Genomic DNA, 19,487 nt, shown 5'->3' with positions numbered 1-19,487 from the left:
TTACAACAGCTGGAGAGTAGAGACAAATATTAAACAACGTTAATATGGGATAGCACTAAGCAGCTGTATTTCTTTGTATATAATGTCCAGGACTTCAGCACAAAATGTAATACATTTTTTAGTAATTGATTTTTTTCTGGGGTCTAACTATAGGGGGGATTGTTTTACCTGGCCCTGGTGTGAGTGGCCCCTTTGCCCTATAAGAGGACCTCTGCACTATAAATTGAATGTAATGTTGGGGCCTTCTTACAAATTTTGTATCTCGGTCCAGAAGTCTCAAGTCATGCCTGTGTGCTAAAATTAAGGGAGTACATACTGAAGAGAAGGATTGGGTGGCTGATGTGGTGCCCTCAGGTTGGTTCATCCCCAAATAAGCAGTCTGAGGGCCTTTGTTTTTACAAGGGAAGGGAAGAATGATTGGTGGCAAACAAGCTCCGGGCCCATCTGCCCTAAGATATTGAGGTGTAGTGTTCTGAGCTATTCCCAGCAATGCGGCTTATTATTTGATTTTTTGCTTTGGGATGACTCTCACTTATTGTAGTCTGATTTGAAATGTACCTTCTCTTTCTAGTTTAATCCTAGTGAACCTTACTTCACCTCGGGAATTAAATTTTACAAGATCATCAGCAATGCAGATGGTTACAAGCATGTACATTCATTTGGCGGAAGGGTAAGTATTCGGGCACTGTGTTCACGGGAATACATATTCAGTATATGGCATTAAATCTAAATGTTTTCTGTATTACTATCCATTTAAACATTAATTGGTAAATATTGCAGTTTTCACACTGGCCACTAGAATATAAATAATGGTTATTAAGAGGTAATTAAATGTTCAAAAAACTTCTGACATGTCATAGTGACATGTCAGAAGTTTTGATTGGTGGGGGTCCGAGCACTGATACTCCCACCGATCGCTAAAACAAAGCGGCAGAAGTATTCGGGTGAGTCACTTAGTTTCTGATCAGCTTTTCTCGGAAAGCCGAACAGTTGGTGGACGGGCTCATAGACTTTCTGCCCTTTCCGAGAAAAGTTGATCAGAAACAAAGCGGCTCAGTGCTCCCCCGAGCGCTTCTTCCACTTCATTTTAGCGAGAGGTGGGAGTCCCAGTGCTCAGACCCCCACCGATCAAAACTTCTGACATGTCACTATGAAGTCAGAAGTTTTTTGAAAGTTTAGTTTCCCTTTAAACTCAATAATTGCAGCTGCCATAAAGCACACACATCCTGCTGTGCTTCATAAGTGAAGAGAGAATATACAATGCACTTTTACTACACCCTGGATTGTAAATGTTTATAGTTCAATTGCCGATATTTTAGTTAGTGTTTAAATGACATTTCTGTATTTATTTTTAGATCGCAATTGAAATAACAAAGGGAAATTTTGAGGTTACCAGCATAGTTAAAATAATTGGCGATGACATGTGAGTATTGGGCATGGTGCTTGTTTAAGTTGGATAAGATATTCTCTGGTTTGTGGGAAAACCCCTTTAACAAGGCAGATTTGGTTATTTTCTATTTCTCATTTAAGAAAAGGGAGAAAAAAACTTACTTTTCATTTTGGACTCTATAGGTTTTACAGACAATTGACATTTATCACCAGGATAGGTGTTAAATATCTGATCGTTGGGGACCTAACTCTCGGATGCCCACACAACACTAGTACAGAGGTCCCAAACCAACCCATTCCTCTTCTCTGCACGACCGCAGTAAGGAGAAGCTCTCTTGTTGCCCGGAAGGGGTTTGAGAATGCAGCTACCACCCTCGGCCCTTGAAGTTCAGCATGATGAATGTCGCATGGACAATCATTCATTTAATTGCGCCCTGTTGCCTCAAATACCAATTTCGAACGTTTTAATGTATAATACGTTCTTCCCATGTCTCTCCACACATGTGTAGTACTTGATGTAGGGCTGACTGGCCACCTTACCACTTACCTGTAGTAGTAGTTGCCCTTGACTTCTGCTGCTTCTTCCCCGGTTCCACCCCACGCCTCTCTTCTATATTACAGGGAAGCCCTGATTGGTTGAAAGTCAATTTCTGAGTTCCTAGGCCTGTGTAGAAATCAATCTTATATCTGAATGAGGTTTGCACAAATCCAAAACACATGCTGCAAAAACATTCAGATATTTAGGAGGGATTTTTGACAAACAAACAAATCTTTCACAAATGTTATTTCCAACTATCTAAAAGACTTAAAAAGGCTCTTAAAAGTCTCTGGAAGACCCCCTCCCCTCCACCAACCTTCTACATTCCTGTATTACTAGTCAGTAATACAGGGTCCAAGGAGAGCTGAGTGACAACCACTGCAAGAGCTTCATCTTTCTCACTGAGCCTTTTAAAAGTGTTTTAAAAGGCTCTGAAACAGTCAAAAAGCAATGTGGAGCAATAAAATAACACAATATGGAGTTTGGTTGCTGTCGTCCTTTTTGAAGCTTTGAGGTGAGGGATTTTGGGCACTTTCCTGATGTGATTTTGTAGGTCAGTCGAGTGGAATATTCCTCTCGTGTTCTGTATCTATACTTTTATGGGTTCAGTGCCCTAATGATTGTCACTCAGCTTTCCTGTAAATAGATAATGAAATGGCTTAATAGAATTTGTAACAACCTGACCGAAGAGGACAAATCAAGGGATTAGATTTAGTGGTGACTTTATTTTAGGGGTAAGGCTCCTTAGGGAATGGAGTGAGTAACCAGTGTTTGTTTCTTTTGTTCTTTTTTTAGGTATTATATAAGTAATGAAGGAGCTCCATCAAAAAGACATCTTTACAAGTAAGATTTTGTAGCTAATATGAAGTGACATGTCTGACAAGTAAAATGACACTATATAAAATGCTAATAATAATTGGAACAAGACTACACAAGAATTTAAAGCTTAAAGCATACAGTATGTTCACCTTCACAACTTGCTCCAGTGCATTTAAGATGAAAAATTCAGCAACTTTGCAAATAGTCTTTATTAAAAAAATACCCTACCGCTTTGTTTCTACAGCTGTTGTTCAGTCTTATATGTCTCCATGGTAACAGACTACAAAGAAACCCTGTCTAGTCTGATTCTACAGTCATACTTCCTTCGATCTGTCCCCTAATTTTTACTAACATATGTGTGGTAGCCTAGCAAGAAGTAGGTAACTGATAGAAGGGAGTGTGACTACAGGTTTAAGGCCCTTTTACACGGGCCAATGATCGGGCAAACGAGTGTTCATATGATTCCCAATCATTGACTTATGTAAACAGGGCAGCGGTCAGCCGATGAACGAGCAAATGCTTGTTCATCAACTGATCAACTGATTGTATGCTGCACAAAATATTATCGTTGTTGGCAGCACATCTCCCTGTGTAAACGGAGATGTGCTGCCAACATGATGGAAATGCATGGAGACGAGCATTCGTAGTAATGATCACTCGTTCCCATACATAGCTCCATGTGAAAGGAGCAAACGAATGCCGATCAACGAGCTATCTTGTTGATCAGCGCTTGCTTTTACGGGTAATATTTGACAATGTAAAAGGACCCTTACACAGTGTTTGTTTGTAGTCTGTAACCATGAAGACTCTTAGGTCCGCATAGGTGCTATATATACAATGTGCTCGAGAGAGAGAGAGAGAGAGAGAGTGACACGTTGCTGCTGTTTGTTGTGGTGGTTAAATTATTTTTTACTTGAGTGCTGCTTCCCCACCATCTTTTACTGCATTACAAGGGGAGAAGGTCGCTCCCTTGAAGCTCTGCACCAACTCCAAGGTTTTTCTTCCAAGCCACAGTGCTGCTCTTTACAAATTGCTATTTTTTATATATTTATATTTAAATTTAATGATCATTATAACAACAATGGACAATTCATGTCAGCCACTGCCTTTGCTCATTTGAATATCTTGACCTTAGTGCATCTTAGTAAATCTTTAATATGTACATAGAACCCTTAGGTCCAATGCATACGACCGTATTTTTGCGGCCGCCATTCACCCGCAAATTTGTGGGTGAATTGCGGCCCCATTCATTTCAATGGGCCCATGCACACGACCGTGGTTTCCACGGTACGTGCATTTCCCAGGAGCCCGGACCGCAAAAAGATAGGACATGTCTTATTACGGCCGTGTTTTGCGGTCCAGGCTCATAGAAATGAATGTACACAGCCATGTGCATGAGCCAAAAATCATGGCCGTGCACACCACTACGGTCGTGTGCATGAGGCCTTAGTACAGTATGTATTGTGTCCAAATAGTTGTGCACTGCAGCCCTCTAAACAAATGTCATTTTTGGAAAAAAAATTATCCACAGATTGAAGTTGGTTTACCCTCACACCTCACAATGTATTACCTGTAATCTGCGTGCTGACAGATGCCAACATTATTCTGCGTATTTTAGCAAAGATGGAAAATATTACTCACTAAACTGCAATGGTGAGTATACCTCAGAATGTTTTATCTCATTTCAAAATACATTCAAATTTAGTTAATTTATTTTTATTTTACTTTTTGTTCATGTACTTATGTTTAGTTTAAATTTACTTTTTAAAAAAAAATAAATTAAAAAAAGCTTGCTGATTTGCAAATTACATATCACTTAGTTTGTATGAATAGTTTTTATGTAATTGTGATTCCTTTCAGGCAGGAATCACACATTTCATTGTTGTGGCAATTTTGTGGCAGTGAATACAAAAGAGAGGAGTATCAGTCTTTCCTTTATACATTTCCTTCATTTTGAACCCACTCCTTCCTTTGGCACAAAAACTGCATAATTCCAGCCTTCACACACTTTTTCTGTGTTTTAAAATGCATATAAAAACCGCCATGCATTTAAAGCTTTTTTATGGCGCTTTTTTACATGCATTTTTGGTGGCGTTTTTTATTTTCTGTAATTTTGGTACATGTTTTCTTGGCCTTTTTGAAGTTCTAAAGAGAAGCCCATGGAGAAATACGCCAGGAAAGAAACACCATACCTAGAGGATTGCATTTTTTTTTACATTTAAATTCCACTGACCACAAAAGCATTGAGAAAATGTAAAAAATCGAAAAACTATGTTTGCAGACTTTTTCATATTTCACTATGAGCTTTAGGCCTCATTTACACGAGCGTGTGCGTTTTGCGCGCGCAAAAAAACGCAGCATTTTGCGTGCGCAAAAGGCACTTGACAGCTCCGTGTGTCATCAGTGTATGATGCGCGGCTGCGTGATTTTCGCGCAGCCGCCATCATAGAGATGAGGCTAGTCGACGTCAGTCACTGTCCAGGGTGCTGAAAGAGTTAACTGATCGGCAGTAACTCTTTCAGCACCCTCGACAGTGAATTCCGATCACAATATACAGCAACCTGTGAATAAAAAAAAGACGTTCATACTTACCAAGAACTTCCTGCTTCCTCCAGTCCGGTCTCCCGGCCGTTGCCTTGGTGACGCGTCCCTCTCTTGACATCCGGCCCCACCTACCTGGATGACGCGGCAGTCCATGTGACCGCTGCAGCCTGTGATTGGCTGCAGCCTGTGCTTGGCCTGTGATTGGCTGCAGCTGTCACTTGGACTGAATTGTCATCCCGGGAGGTCAGACTGGAGGAAGAAGCCGGGAGTTATCGGTAAGTCAGAACTTCTTTTTTTTTTTACACGTTCATGTATATTGTGATCGGAAGTCACTGTCCAGGGTGCTGAACCAGTTTAACTCTTTCAGCACCCTGGACAGTGACTGTCTCCTGACATTTTTTTGCCGGGTTCGGTCAAAACGAGTAAACAGTGGTGCTTTTCTGTTTACATTCAGAGTTTGACAGCTCTTGCGCGAATCACGCAGTTCGCACGGAAGTGCTTCCGTGCGACCTTCGTGGTTTTCACGCACCCATTGACTTCAATGGGTGCGTGATGCGCGAAAAACGCAGAAATTTAGAACATGTCGTGAGTTTTTTTCAGCGCACTCACGCTGAGCAAAACTCACGGACTGTCTGCATGCCCCCATAGACTTGTATAGGTCCGTGCGACCCGCGTGAAAAGCACGCGCGTCGCACGGACGTATATCACGTTCGTGTAAATGAGGCCTTAAACTTACGTTTGACCGCAGCATGTTTGCCCAAAAAAAAAGTGCAAAAAAAAAAAATGCTAACCAAAATGCTCTGTGAAACCAGTCTAATAGACAAAATGTATACAGACTTTGGGGGAGATTTACTGAGCAAAATACACCAGAATTCTAGCAAAAATTGCGGTAAAAATGTCCAGTATATCGTGTGCACCAAATATATTATGTGTTTTAGACACTTTTTGCACCTCCCTTGGCAATTTTGACCAGTATCCCAAAAACTTTAGCATGGCTTTAAGGGTATGTTCACACGGCTTATTTTCAGCTGTTTTTTGGGCCATAAACGCCCCGAAAAACGGCGGAAAAAACGAAAGCTGAACGCCTCCAAACATCTGCCCATTGATTTCAATGGGAAAAATGTGGTTTTGTTCCGACGGGGCATTTTTTACGTGGCCGTTTGAAAAAATGCCCCGTAAAAAGAAGTGCATGTCACTTCCTGAGCCATTTTTGGAGCCGTTTTTCATTGTGTCAATAGTAAAACAGCTACAAAAACAGCCGCAAAAAATGCCTCAAAAAAGTGTGCGAACATACCCTAAAGCATTGCAAAATGCACCACAATTTTTTGGGCAGAATATTTGTGTAAAGTACGTCAGCCATGAAGTGTCATGAGGAAGAGGAAACTGTCTAACCTGTCTAAAAAGTTGCTCCGATTTTCTCATTCCATATGCACCATTTGATAAATTGACAGCAATTTGCACTATTTTTGCCATTTCATAAAATTATGCATTTCACGACCAGTATTGATCATATTACTCAGTATAGTTGTGTCACACCACAGTAAATGCAATTTTTTTATTCTCTTATTACTAAGTTAAAAGTCAGAAAAATTATATTTAATGTATTAGAATTTTTCAAGTTGTATAAAATATGGCAATCGCTAGACCCATTAGTCAAGTACATACAGTGATAATGGGATCAATCTAATGATAGGAGCAACCCAAATATCTTAACTTGTTAAACATGCTTACGTATCTCCCTGTCTCTCCAATGAATAGGACCAGGAATCCCTATCTATACTCTTCAAAACAGCACCAATGATACAGGTAAAATACAGTTCTGTATGGCTCCTTACTAACTATATGCAGGACACATTGCTGCCTGAAGATCAATGGACCACATTTTCAGGTCAAGCAGGGAATGTTATTTTCTTGCTCTTTAAAGGCTATGTAAACCTTTAGGCTATGTTCACACAGAGTTTTTTGACGAGTTCTTTGACGCGGAAACTGCGCCGCAAAACTCGTCAAAAACGGCCCGAAAATGCCTCCTGTTGATTTCAATGGGAGGTGAAGGCGTCTTTTTCCCGCGAGCGGTAAAACCACCTCGCGGGAGAAGGAAGGGACATGCCCTATCTTCGGGCGCTTACGCCTCTGACCTCCCATTGACTTCAATGGGAGGCAGAGAAAGCGTGTTTTTCTGCGTTTTATGCCCGCGGCGCTTAATGGCCGTGGGCAAAAAACGCAGCGAAATTCGGCGTGCAGGGAGAGGAAAATCCACCTGCAAAAAACTCTGTGTGAACATAGCCTTAAGGTTTTTTGTTTTTTTTTAATAAATAGATTAGTCAGTGTGATTAGTGTAACTTTGTAAATACTTTTTATTAAAAATTCCTTTTGGAGATAGAGCTGTTCTGTATTCCCTTTATGGAACAGTTGTATCGCTCATTTTACACTGTATCTGTCAGTCCCGTGGACCTGAAGGGTTCAGTCTAAGCAGATGTGATCGACTACCGCCGAGACTGAACCCATCAGGTCCGCGGGACTAACGGATTCAGTGAATAGCGATACAGCTGTTCTGTATAGAGAATACAGAACAGCTGTATCTCCAAAAGTAAAAGGAATTTTCAATAAAACCTATTTACAAAGTTACACTAATCACACAGGCTAATCTATTTTTATATATACAGTGAAGGAAATAAGTATTTGATCCCTTGCTGATTTTGTAAGTTTGCCCACTGTCAAATACATGAACAGTCTAGAATTTTTAGGCTAGGTTAATTTTACCAGTGAGAGAGAGATTATATTTAAAAAAAAAAGAAAAGCACATAGTCAAAATTATATATATTTATTTGCATTGTGCACAGAGAAATAAGTATTTGATCCCCTACCAACCATTAAGAGTTCAGCCTCCTCCAGACCAGTTACACGCTCCAAATCAACTTGGTGCCTGCATTAAAGACAGCTGTCTTAAATGGTCACCTGTATAAAAGACTCCTGTCCACAGACTCAATTAATCAGTCTGACTCTAACCTCTACAACATGGGCAAGACTAAAGAGCTTTCTAAGGATGTCAGGGACAAGATCATAGACCTGCACAAGGCTGGAATGGGCTACAAAACCATACGTAAGACGCTGGGTGAGAAGGAGACAACTGTTGGTGCAATAGTAAGAAAATGGAAGACATACAAAATGACTGTCAATCGACATCGATCTGGGACTCCATGCAAAATCTCACCTCGTGGGGTATCCTTGATCCTGAGGAAGGTGAGAGCTCAGCCGAAAACTACATGGGGGGAACTTGTTAATGATCTCAAGGCAGCTGGGACCACAGTCACCAAGAAAACCATTGGTAACACATATGGATTAAAATCCTGCAGTGCCCGCAAGTTCCCCCTGCTCAACAAGGCACATGTACAGGCCCGTCTGAAGTTTGCAAATGAACATCTGGATGATTCTGAGAGTGATTGGGAGAAGGTGCTGTGGTCAGATGAGACTAAAATTGAGCTCTTTGGCATTAACTCAACTCGCCGTGTTTGGAGGAAGAGAAATGCTGCCTATGACCCAAAGAACACCGTCCCCACTGTCAAGCATGGAGGTGGAAACATTATGTTTTTGGGGTGTTTCTCTGCTAAGGGGACAGGACTACTTCACCGCATCAATGGGAGAATGGATGGAGCCATGTACCATCAAATCCTGAGTGACAACCTCCTTCCCTCCAGCACGACAATGACCCGAAACATACAGCCGAGGCAACAAAGGAGTGGCTCAAAAAGAAGCACATTAAGGTCATGGAGTGGCCTAGCCAGTCTCCAGACCTTAATCCCATCGAAAACTTATGGAGGGAGCTGAAGATCCGAGTTGCCAAGCGACAGCCTCGAAATCTTAATGATTTACAGATGATCTGCAAAGAGGAGTGGGCCAAAATTCCATCTAACATGTGTGCAAACCTCATCATCAACTACAAAAAAACGTCTGACTGCTGTGCTTGCCAACAAGGGTTTTGCCACCAAGTATTAAGTCTTGTATGGCAAAGGGATCAAATACTTATTTCTCTGTGCACAATGCAAATAAATATATATAATTTTGACTATGTGATTTTTTATTTTTTTTTGTATATAATCTATCTCTCACTGGTAAAATGAACCTAGCCTAAAAATTCTAGACTGTTCATGTCTTTGACAGTGGGCAAACCTACAAAATCAGCAAGGGATCAAATACGTATTTCCTTCACTGTATATATAAAAATAGATTAGCCCGTGTGATTAGTGTAACTTTGTAAATAGGATTTATTGAAGTGGAAGGAGCTGAAACGTTGCTGTCTATGGGACAATAAAGTACCCTCTTTTTCCACCTTGATTTGAATGGAGTGCTGCCTATTTTTGTATCGTATATAATTGGGATCTTGGTCTGCTCTCGTTGGCTTGCACCCACACTATACTGGTGCTGCTGGATCTTTTTGTTCATTTGTATATATATATATATATATATATATATATATATATATATATATATATATAAACCCACAAAGGTGTACATAGCCTTTAACTCTTCCATAGTTGCCTTCAAAAATTTTAAGCTAAATACAAATATTCTTCTTCCTCTTCTCCTTCGTCTTCTCTATGGTAATATTCTTAAAACCTTATTATATTTCTTTAAGAAATAAAAGTTTTGGAAAGTAATGAACAATTAAGAGTTTTGCTCGATGACATCCAAATGCCTACAAAAGAAAGAAATTTTATATCACTTCATGGATTTGGTAAGTCTCTATATCTGCACTTTTGTGCCATTGAAAGTCTTTTATCCTAAGAATTAAAGCGGTTGTGTAGTATTAGGAAAACATGGCTGCTTTCTTCCAAACACAGCCCCACATCTGTCCATGTATTGTGCTTGGAATTGCAGCTCGGCTCCATTGAAGTGCTGCAATACACCACATAACCTGTGGACAAGTGTGGCGCTGTTTTTGGAAGAAAGAAGGCATGTTTTTCTAATCCTGTACCCCTTTAAGCTCTTTCTTTTGATTCCCACAACACTACTCATTTACTACTACTCACGAGATCGATATTGTCAACATTTGAGGGCCCTGGAGACTGAGTGCGCCCAAAAGCCTCTCAGCCGCATAGGAAAGACAGCAGTATTATAAATTATATTTGGCAGGTGGGGGCCGTTATAGATTTTGTATTGGGGCCCTGGAGCTTCAAGTTACACCTCTGGTTGTGTTATTAGCCCTGTAAAGGAAAGTTAGGCCAGCTTCACACAGCTGTAATACCGCAGCATTTTAATGGCCATATTACAACTTCAAGACCCAGACCATCCATCGTTCTACCAAACTGATCGTAGATCACTGAAGGGTTCGATGGTGATCAAAGTTTGGTTTGGAACCACATCGGGGCTTGGTATTGCGTTAAAATATGGCCGCATTACAGTCATTTAAAACCTGCCTTATACAAAGTGGATTCTTTCAAACTAAAAGATCAACTGACTGTATAACACGACTTATGAGGATGACTAGCACTTATCTGCCCATTTTATTGTTCCATATTCATCAATTAAAAAAACAACTAGATTCTTTCCTCTGATAAGTTAAAGTGATTTTCCCAACACAGACTTTTATAGCTATTTGTGAAAGGAGGACCATTTATCTCACTTTCCGAATCAGGTAGCACAAAGTTTGGATTCAGCCACGGTTGATGGTATACTTTGGAAGATCCCCTCTTAAAGGGCCACTAATCCTAGAATACAAGTTAATATCATTAGTCATTGTATTGTATGAAGGGCTGAATTTAATGTTCTACTGCTGTGTTACTGGACAAAAAGTCCAGTTTGTAGAAAACATCTACCATCTTAAGGCTACATTCACAGGAGTGTAAGGGTATGAGCACACGAGAAGTGGCTTTTACGTCTGAAAAGACAGACTGTTTTCAGGAGAAAACAGCTGCCTCGTTTCAGACGTAAAAGTTCCTCCTCGCATTATGCGAGGCGTCTTTGACGCTCGTAAATCTTGAGCTGCTCTTCATTGACTTCAATGAAGAACGGCTCAAATTACATTGCAAAGAAGTGTCCTGCACTTCTTTGCCGAGGCAGTCAATTTACGCGTCGTCGTTTGACAGCTGTCAAACGACGACGCGTAAATTACAGGTCGTCTGCACAATACTTCGGCAAACCCATTCAAATGAACGGGCAGATGTTTGCCGACGTATTGTAGCCCTATTTTCAGACGGAAAACGAGGCATAATACGCCTCATTTACGTCTGAAAATAGGTTGTGTGAACGTGCGTGAAAAACGTGCGTGAATCTGGTCCGTTATGCATCAGTGTTCTTTGCGAGGGCATGCGCTATTCACGCACTCGCAAAGCTCATCTTTTTTTTTTTTAAATTGAATTGATGCGTAAATCACTCACAGCACACGGATGTACATCTGTGTGCTGTGTGTGATTTCCATGCACCCATTGACTTCAATGGGCGATAGGTGTGTGAAAAACGCAACAGTATAGGACATGCAGTGAGTTTTACGCAACGGACACTCGCTGCGTGAAAACTCCTGCATGTGTGAACGGCCCCATTGAAATCAATAAGTCTGTGTGCTCCGCGTGATTTCCCTGCGCAGCACACGGACGTTATTCACGTTCGTCTGAATGAGCCCTTAGAGGAAATATTCTTATTACAGGACAGCTCATTTAAGTTTATATAAATGTTCGGCAAACTTATCACATGTCATAGTGACATGTCAGAAGTTTGGATTGGTGGGGGTCCGAGCACGGAGACCCCCACCAATCGCTAGAACAAAGCAGCTGAAGCGCTTGTGTGAGCGCTCAGCTGCTTCGTGTCTTTGTTCGGCTTTTTCCGGAAATAAATGTATTGGTGTACGGACTCAATAGAAAGTCTATGAGCCCCTACTCCGATACATCGGCTTTCCGGAAAAAGCCGAACAGAAACGAAGCAGCTGAACGCTCACAGGAGTGCTTCAGCTGCTTCGTTCTAGCGATTGGTGGCGGTCTCCGTGCTTGGACCCCCACCAATCCAAACTTCTGACATGTCACTAGGACATTTCAGAAGTTTGTTGAACGTTTAGCTACCATGTAAATGAGTGTCTGGGGAGGAAGACAATATTAATCCCATTTTTCAGTGCTTGATGTGGCCTCTATCAGACCTCAATGTGGCATTACTCTCTAAATCCAGCCTTGGTCTAAATTCACACAAATATATAGAAATTCTTGTTTTCTTCTTTCAGATTTGTGGTATCAGTTGACCTTGCCTCCTCACTTCGACAAATCAAAGAAATACCCGCTACTGATTGATGTGTAAGAATTCTGCACATTATTTTCTGCATATGTGCGCTATACTATTTAAAGTAAATGAAACTAAAATCGAATTTTTTATAATAATGATATGTAATATAACATGAGAGAAGATGTAATTTGGCACCTGCTATAATCTATTCATGCTTGCACTTAGTATTAGTGTAACGCATCACGAGATGATGATGCAATGCCAGCTTATACCAGCACTAATAGTACACTAGGTGCCAACAGGCAAGTGTTTGCCCATGATATCCTTCATTACATTTGCCATGCATAACAACTAGATTATTACTATGACAAGTTAAAGTGGTTTTCCCACCAACAACTTTTATGACATAGAGTACTGAATAGATTTGCCATGAAATTCTGATAAGTGCGGTCAGGCTACTAGAAACCTTCCAATTATGGGGGGGGGGGGGCAGTTCTGCTGCCTTACCCCACCTACAGTATGGCCAGCCCTGACTTTTTCTATACTGAAGGACTGCAGAAGGAGCATCAAGTATTTATGTAGTGCTTGATTATAGTAATAGTAATATTGATATTGTACTAACAAACGTTTTACTCTTTACAGATACGGAGGTCCTTGCAGTCAGAAGGTGGATCAATATTTCAGACTTAATTGGGCCACGTACCTTGCCAGTACTGAGAAGATTATTGTAGCCAGCTTTGATGGCCGAGGAAGTGGATATCAGGGTGACAAAATCCTACACCAGCTATATCTAAGACTTGGAACAGTAGAGGTAGAAGATCAGATCGCAGCTGCCAGGTGACATTATATATTCTAAAGTTAATAATAAAATACAGTATGAACCTCATCTTACAAATTACATTTATCTTTACAGTAGATGACATTACATTAGAATTGTACAGAAATGTATTGATAGGGAGGGAAAGGACCGCTGTCCAGGGGCCTCCACCTTCCAGTTCCTCCAGACAAGACATAGCAGTTTGAAAAGTTTTTAGTGTCCTTCCAACAATATAAAAGTTTAAATATGTAGCAGAGCTAGTATTTATTACTAAGGAAGGGATCTCTGTTGCCCCATGTGTGCTACTAACTAGAAGGAATCCGGTGACCAAGTTAGTATATTTATTGTCATACACGTCACCATTGCCACCACTGTCTGGTTTTGATGTTGTCTGAGGCGTCTACATGTAACACTGAAAAAATGGAGGACAAAGCTGGTGGAAGAATAGAGATATATTGATTCGATAAATATAGTAGAGTTTTTTTATTTTGTGATTTTTCCTTCAAGTGATATTCTAACACCCCACCAAATATTTTTATTGGGATCCTCCACTTACCTTGATCTGGCCCAGCACATAAGGTGTAATGATCATTTAAATTCCATCTTTACCTTTGAACACCAATTTACAGATGTCTGTCTTTAAGACGTGGATTAAGTGTATTTTACTATTACCATTTTAAGGTTGCTGTTTATTAGTATTATTAGGCTATTATTTTACTTTTTTTATTTAATAGCGGTGTGTGCTTTCTCATTTAGGCATTTCAAATCTCTGGGATTTGTTGATGAAAAAAGAATAGCTATTTGGGGATGGGTAAGTTTTAAAATTCCTTTATAATAGTACTGATGGTTATTTTAGAATGAGCTAGTGAAGAAAATGATATACAGTACATGGATCATGGTGAGTCTTGTGACGATAATGAGTAATGCCAATAAACATACAGTGAAAATAATTTCTTGCTTAAATGATACCCTGTAAAATAATAAATAACTGAACTTCAGTACCCAACCAGTGTGTCAAAAAGTCTGATAAAGTCATCTGCTTTTGCAGTCCTACGGTGGTTATGTATCTTCAATGGTGCTTGGCAGTGGAAGTGGCGAGTTCAAGTGTGGAATTGCGGTAGCTCCTGTATCAAGCTGGCATTATTATGGTACGTAACTGATTATTGTTAAGTTCAATCTCAATATAATGTCAAGATTTTTTTAGTTTTATAGATCTAGACAATTTAGGGATTATGTCCTTTCAAATGCATAAGAGACTGGCCAAATTCCCTCCGTTCTATAGCTAGTCAACTAAACGTTAACATGTAAACCTGATATATAAAGATGCATTTTGTGTCCAATTCTAAGTAAAATGTATCAATATCTAAATTCTATGTAGTTTAGTCACGTATTGTATCAACTTTCCATTGCAGACAGTATTTATACCGAGAGGTACATGAGGCTTCCTACACCAGAAGACAATCTTCAGAATTATGACGTAAGACACAGAGAACTGATCAGAGAAGAAAAAATCTGATGTGAATGTCAGGCATTTCATTGATTTGGTTTCATTGTTTTCGCTTCTCTGTAACAAAACACAATAGTCTTTCTTTATCATCTGTTATATTTGAGAACCAACAGAGACGTCTTCTGTGAACTTGGCATCGCTTATACATAGGAATGTTTCTCAAAGACATTTGAAGGCATCAATTATGGTCTTGATCTTTGTCTTTGGGGAAGTGAAGTCTTAAAAGCGGAATGCCTTTTTGGAATACTGGCTAACGGCTGATGTAGCACAGCCTTAATCCTCAGCTTTAAGTTCTTCCATTATGTTACTGTTAAATAACTTTGTCCTTATGAATAGATATTACATTCAATTACAAAGTTGATGGCACACAATGTGAGATCGTGTATGGGATACTTACCTGCTAATTTAAGTTATAATAGAAGACCCCAAGGGGCTGTACGTGCTTTAAGCCAAATGATGTTCAAGTTTTCCTAATGACCATAATGTCTTTACTGTTGGTTCATTTAGTTTAAATTAAATCTTTTATCTCTATATTCAACATTTTTCGAATTATGTAAATGGAAGAAATAAAAGCTAAAAGGAAACACTAGAGAAAATTAAATTATTCAGCCGTACGTATTAGTTTTGGCACCACTTTATTTTGGGTTGCTGCCTTGCAAAAGCCATTGTGAGGCATGGGGTGGCAATGTCAGATCTACAAGGGTCTCTGTCATTCAATAATATTTGTGTAAAAGTTAAGATAGCACTAGCTCAAGGGGGTGCACGAATAGGGGCCCAACCCAATTCTCAGTAAAATAAAAAAGTATTCGGCACACAAATTGGAGATGAAATATTCTTTGTATTTTATCTCCAATTTGTGGGCCGAATACTTTTTTAACATACAACAATATTTCTCAGTCTTGCTAACCAATGTTTCCACTGCCGGCAAACAAAATAAGCAAAGATTTAATGAAATATAAAATGGCTGAAAATAATTTAAAAAAAGATAAGAAAAAATGGTGGACCTATCTGTCAACCATGTTATTCTCCCGGACTCTGCGGTGATGTTCCCTGATTGTCTCCATGTCTACCTTCCCAGCACCCTCATTTATTGTTGATTATGCTATTTTTTTATGTTTTTTTTTTAAATTATACTTATAATTTTCTAAATAAAAAAAAATGCATCCATGGAAAAGAGAAAAGGAAGGTTTAATTTAAGAATGTAAAAAAGGAGCAGGGCTGTTAAAAGAATAATTATGCAAAAAACAGTCTTCAATCTGTGCATATATCTTGATATATGATTTGATTTCATCAAAGGGACCCTTTAAATTATAGCATAACCACATTTAATTTTATATTCTAATGAGTCAAATACTTTTTTGCATTGCAGAGTTCAACGGTCATGTCTAGAGCAGGGAAGTTTAAGGATGTGGGATACCTTCTAATCCACGGCACAGCAGATGGTGAGCCTCCTCTAATTAGTCTTCTAGTACCCGTGACAGATTTCTAGCATCAGAACTGACAAAACAGAAATTTGATGGCCAAATGCTACATCATGATGGCCGAGACAGAACTCCTTATTTTAACACTAATTGTCGGCAAATGTAAATTATTAGCAATGTAATTATTTCATGGGAATCAAAGACTGAATCTATCATGATGCTAACACATGTTCACTATTAACCATTTTTGCTCCTCAAGAATTAGTCAACAGTCATCAAATACCTCTTTGAGAAGACCACCCAAAATTACAAAATCATCTTCTGGAAGGGTTGTCCTCTCAAAGAAAAGTACAAATATACATAGGATATGAAGAAATGCAAAATCCGTCACAAAAGAATCTGTCTTGATCAAGGGTGGTCTTCTGCAAAGGGTGGTCTGCACAAGATGAGTCAAACGCTAATCAAAATCTAGGATTTTATGTCTGTAATTTGCTGGAGGAAAATCTTACATTTTTTATGTTGACATTTTTATTTTTTACTTAGACAATGTTCACTTCCAACAAGCAGCACATATTTCCAAAGCTCTTGTTGATGCCGGAGTAGACTTTGAGACTATGGTAAGTTTATCATCTATTTCAGCTTGAAAGTCAAAATAGGCACTGTCATGTGTCATTTAAAAGCGATCTGATAGAATTTAGATTAGGAATATTGATGCTGCCTGTAGACTAGGTATATAGGGACACAGAGTAGGAGAATCTCAATGACCAACAATAGGTGGAACAGTGTGGGAGGCAGCTGTAAATTATACGCAAGTATGGACAGTTTTATCAACTTCTCTGGTTCGTCTTCTGAAACCCCTGGCAATCAGCTGTCGTTGCTGGGGCATGCCTACACATTTCTCCTGCAGTTGTAGTGAATAAGCAACCGTATAACACACACTAACACCACCAAAGCGAGAGACACTGTTTGCAGTGGTGCTCCTCTATAGCTGATGGAGGGGAAGCGTCCCTCTATGATGTCTACTGAAGGAGGTTTTTTTACCAGTCATCTATTTCATGACTAAATGTATGTAATCTGTCTGTCTGTCTATCTATCTATCTATCTATCTATCTATCTATCTATCTATCTATCTATCTATCTATCTATCTATCTATCTATCTATCTATCTATCTATCTATCTATCTATCTATCTATCTATCTATCTATCTCATATCTATAATGCTGTGGATTATGCTATATAAATAAGAGGAAATTGCTTTTTACAACCGTATGTCCTCTTCTTTTTCAGTGGTACACCGATAAGGACCATGGAATTGGAGGGCTGGCCAGCAGGCACATCTATACCCATATGAGTCATTATTTGAAACAATGTTTCAATCTTCAATAACAATGTAATAATGAAATGTGGGACACTGACCTTTACACTGTGACAAATGAAAAGACACTTCTTTTTTAATGATCATAAATAACTAAAGATCAATAAATTCAGGAGCAAATACCGAAGCCAAGGACACAACTTTGGTAACTACTGTATCAATGAATAAAACATGCCGTCTATTTGACATACATTTCTGAGTATACATATTTTTGAATAGAGAACCTATTGCCTCATTTATAGTTAATGAATTATTATAGTAGGAAAATAAACTATTTTTATGTTGACCTAAACTCCTCATATAACGGGTGGAATTGTCCACATTAATATACATATTCCTTTATACGACAAGAGAAGTGATCTGGGAATACTCACACACTTGGAATTGTTCCTCATGTTTATGAATTTTCAACTAGTGTCTAATTAAAACAGAATGTACTCAATAATATTGTCCTAATTAGTAAACCTATTAAAGCTTATCTTAAATTCAAGAAAAATTAAAATGGGTTATGCACATATCATTTCAAAGGGAGGTTTAACCCATTACTTTACAATTTGCAAATGTAAAAATTACCAATAAGCCATGCTAGCCAAGTTAGACCCACGCAAACCCAGTTGTTGTACAACTGACAGTAATTGATCTTTTTATTATGAGATGTCGTTTTGTAAGTTCTGCATTAAAGAGATTCTGTAGAAATGCTACACATTTTATATGAAACTGCTTGACATTGGAGGTAGTTGTTGGAGATGGCCATTTTTTTAGGTTATATTTGTACAAATGCTGGTGATCAATTAAATACGAGCTTACATAATCAATTTTATATGACGTTCATTACTGTCGCAATTTACTAAGCTATGCCAAATTAACATAATACTGTGCCATCTAGTGTCCACAGCAGGTGTTAACTGTTAGGGTTAGGAATCACAGCTGATTTGTACATAGCCTGATCGTACTTCCATAGAGGTACATAGGGGATCTACTGTAACTCCATATGCCTACAGAATTTTTCTGTTGGATTTGTAGCACATCGGATCCCAAATATACAGAGATTTTCTAGCCTAGAAGCATTTCTACTAGGTAAGTATATCCCCGTACATATGTCGCCCTTAAGGAACTGAATGATCTCCATGCATTGTCATACAGGCTCTGTTCAAAGGGCTATGCCATGAGCATGGGCCCCTAGGGTTACTGTACTAGGGTTATCAAATGTGTTGCGGGTTGTATTTTATGTTTCCTTATACTACATTCTTCTTGGTTTCCCTTCTGTCTGATTATCCACTACTTATAACTACTACATTAATATACCATACAATTTCCACTATTTCACTGCTCAGCCAGCTCCAAAACCAGAAAACAATTACTAAATCTGTAAATGGATATAGACTTTCATAAAATAGTGCAGTCACATTTCTTTCTGTATTCCAAATTTTGAATTTGACCATCTCAATATCAAAAGGACTATGAGCAGGGTCACTTTAAACCTAAATGTATAACATTTTCAGACTGGACTATAGCCCACTATCTTGTGAATGTGACAATGTATTGGTGAACAAGCTTAGGCCGTATTCACATCAATGGGGGTCAAATCAGCCATGAAAAACAGCCGTTTTTCATGCCCGATTTGCACTCATGCGGGACTCGTTTTCACAGAAACCTCATAGACTTGAGTCTATTGAGGGAAAACAGGCAAATATTGGACATGTCCTATTTTTTCACGAGCCGTTCACACGGTCCTTTAAAAAAACGCCCGTGTGAATAGTCCTACAGACATGCCTTGATTTTAATGCATCCATGTGACGGTCGTTAAAAAAACAGCCGTCACACGGTCGCTTTTCCTTGTCGTGTGAATAAGGCCTTAGTGTTCCAAAGTGCA

The 19,487-nt window shown here is 39.2% G+C and overlaps 1 protein-coding gene across 1 annotated transcript in view; it reads left to right on the top strand.

Moving 5' to 3' along the window:
• DPP4 (dipeptidyl peptidase 4) overlaps positions 1-17,766 on the top strand; it is a 56,829-nt gene extending 39,063 nt beyond the window's left edge. Inside the window, exons 13-26 of the mRNA XM_075831033.1 lie at positions 572-670; positions 1,356-1,423; positions 2,723-2,770; positions 4,278-4,399; positions 7,049-7,096; positions 9,924-10,022; positions 12,495-12,564; positions 13,136-13,330; positions 14,067-14,121; positions 14,359-14,458; positions 14,723-14,787; positions 16,187-16,259; positions 16,782-16,855; positions 17,527-17,766. Of these exons, the coding sequence (XP_075687148.1) occupies positions 572-670; positions 1,356-1,423; positions 2,723-2,770; positions 4,278-4,399; positions 7,049-7,096; positions 9,924-10,022; positions 12,495-12,564; positions 13,136-13,330; positions 14,067-14,121; positions 14,359-14,458; positions 14,723-14,787; positions 16,187-16,259; positions 16,782-16,855; positions 17,527-17,625 (1,215 nt within the window). The 3' untranslated portion in view covers positions 17,626-17,766. The remainder of the gene's footprint in view (positions 1-571; positions 671-1,355; positions 1,424-2,722; positions 2,771-4,277; positions 4,400-7,048; positions 7,097-9,923; positions 10,023-12,494; positions 12,565-13,135; positions 13,331-14,066; positions 14,122-14,358; positions 14,459-14,722; positions 14,788-16,186; positions 16,260-16,781; positions 16,856-17,526) is intronic.
• The last annotated feature ends 1,721 nt before the right edge of the window (positions 17,767-19,487 follow it).

This window comes from Rhinoderma darwinii, chromosome 6 (genome assembly GCF_050947455.1).
Source record: "Rhinoderma darwinii isolate aRhiDar2 chromosome 6, aRhiDar2.hap1, whole genome shotgun sequence".
Taxonomy (NCBI): Eukaryota; Metazoa; Chordata; class Amphibia; order Anura; family Rhinodermatidae; genus Rhinoderma; species Rhinoderma darwinii.
Note: the sequence above shows the minus strand (reverse complement) of the source record. Positions and strands in the feature narration are given on the sequence as shown.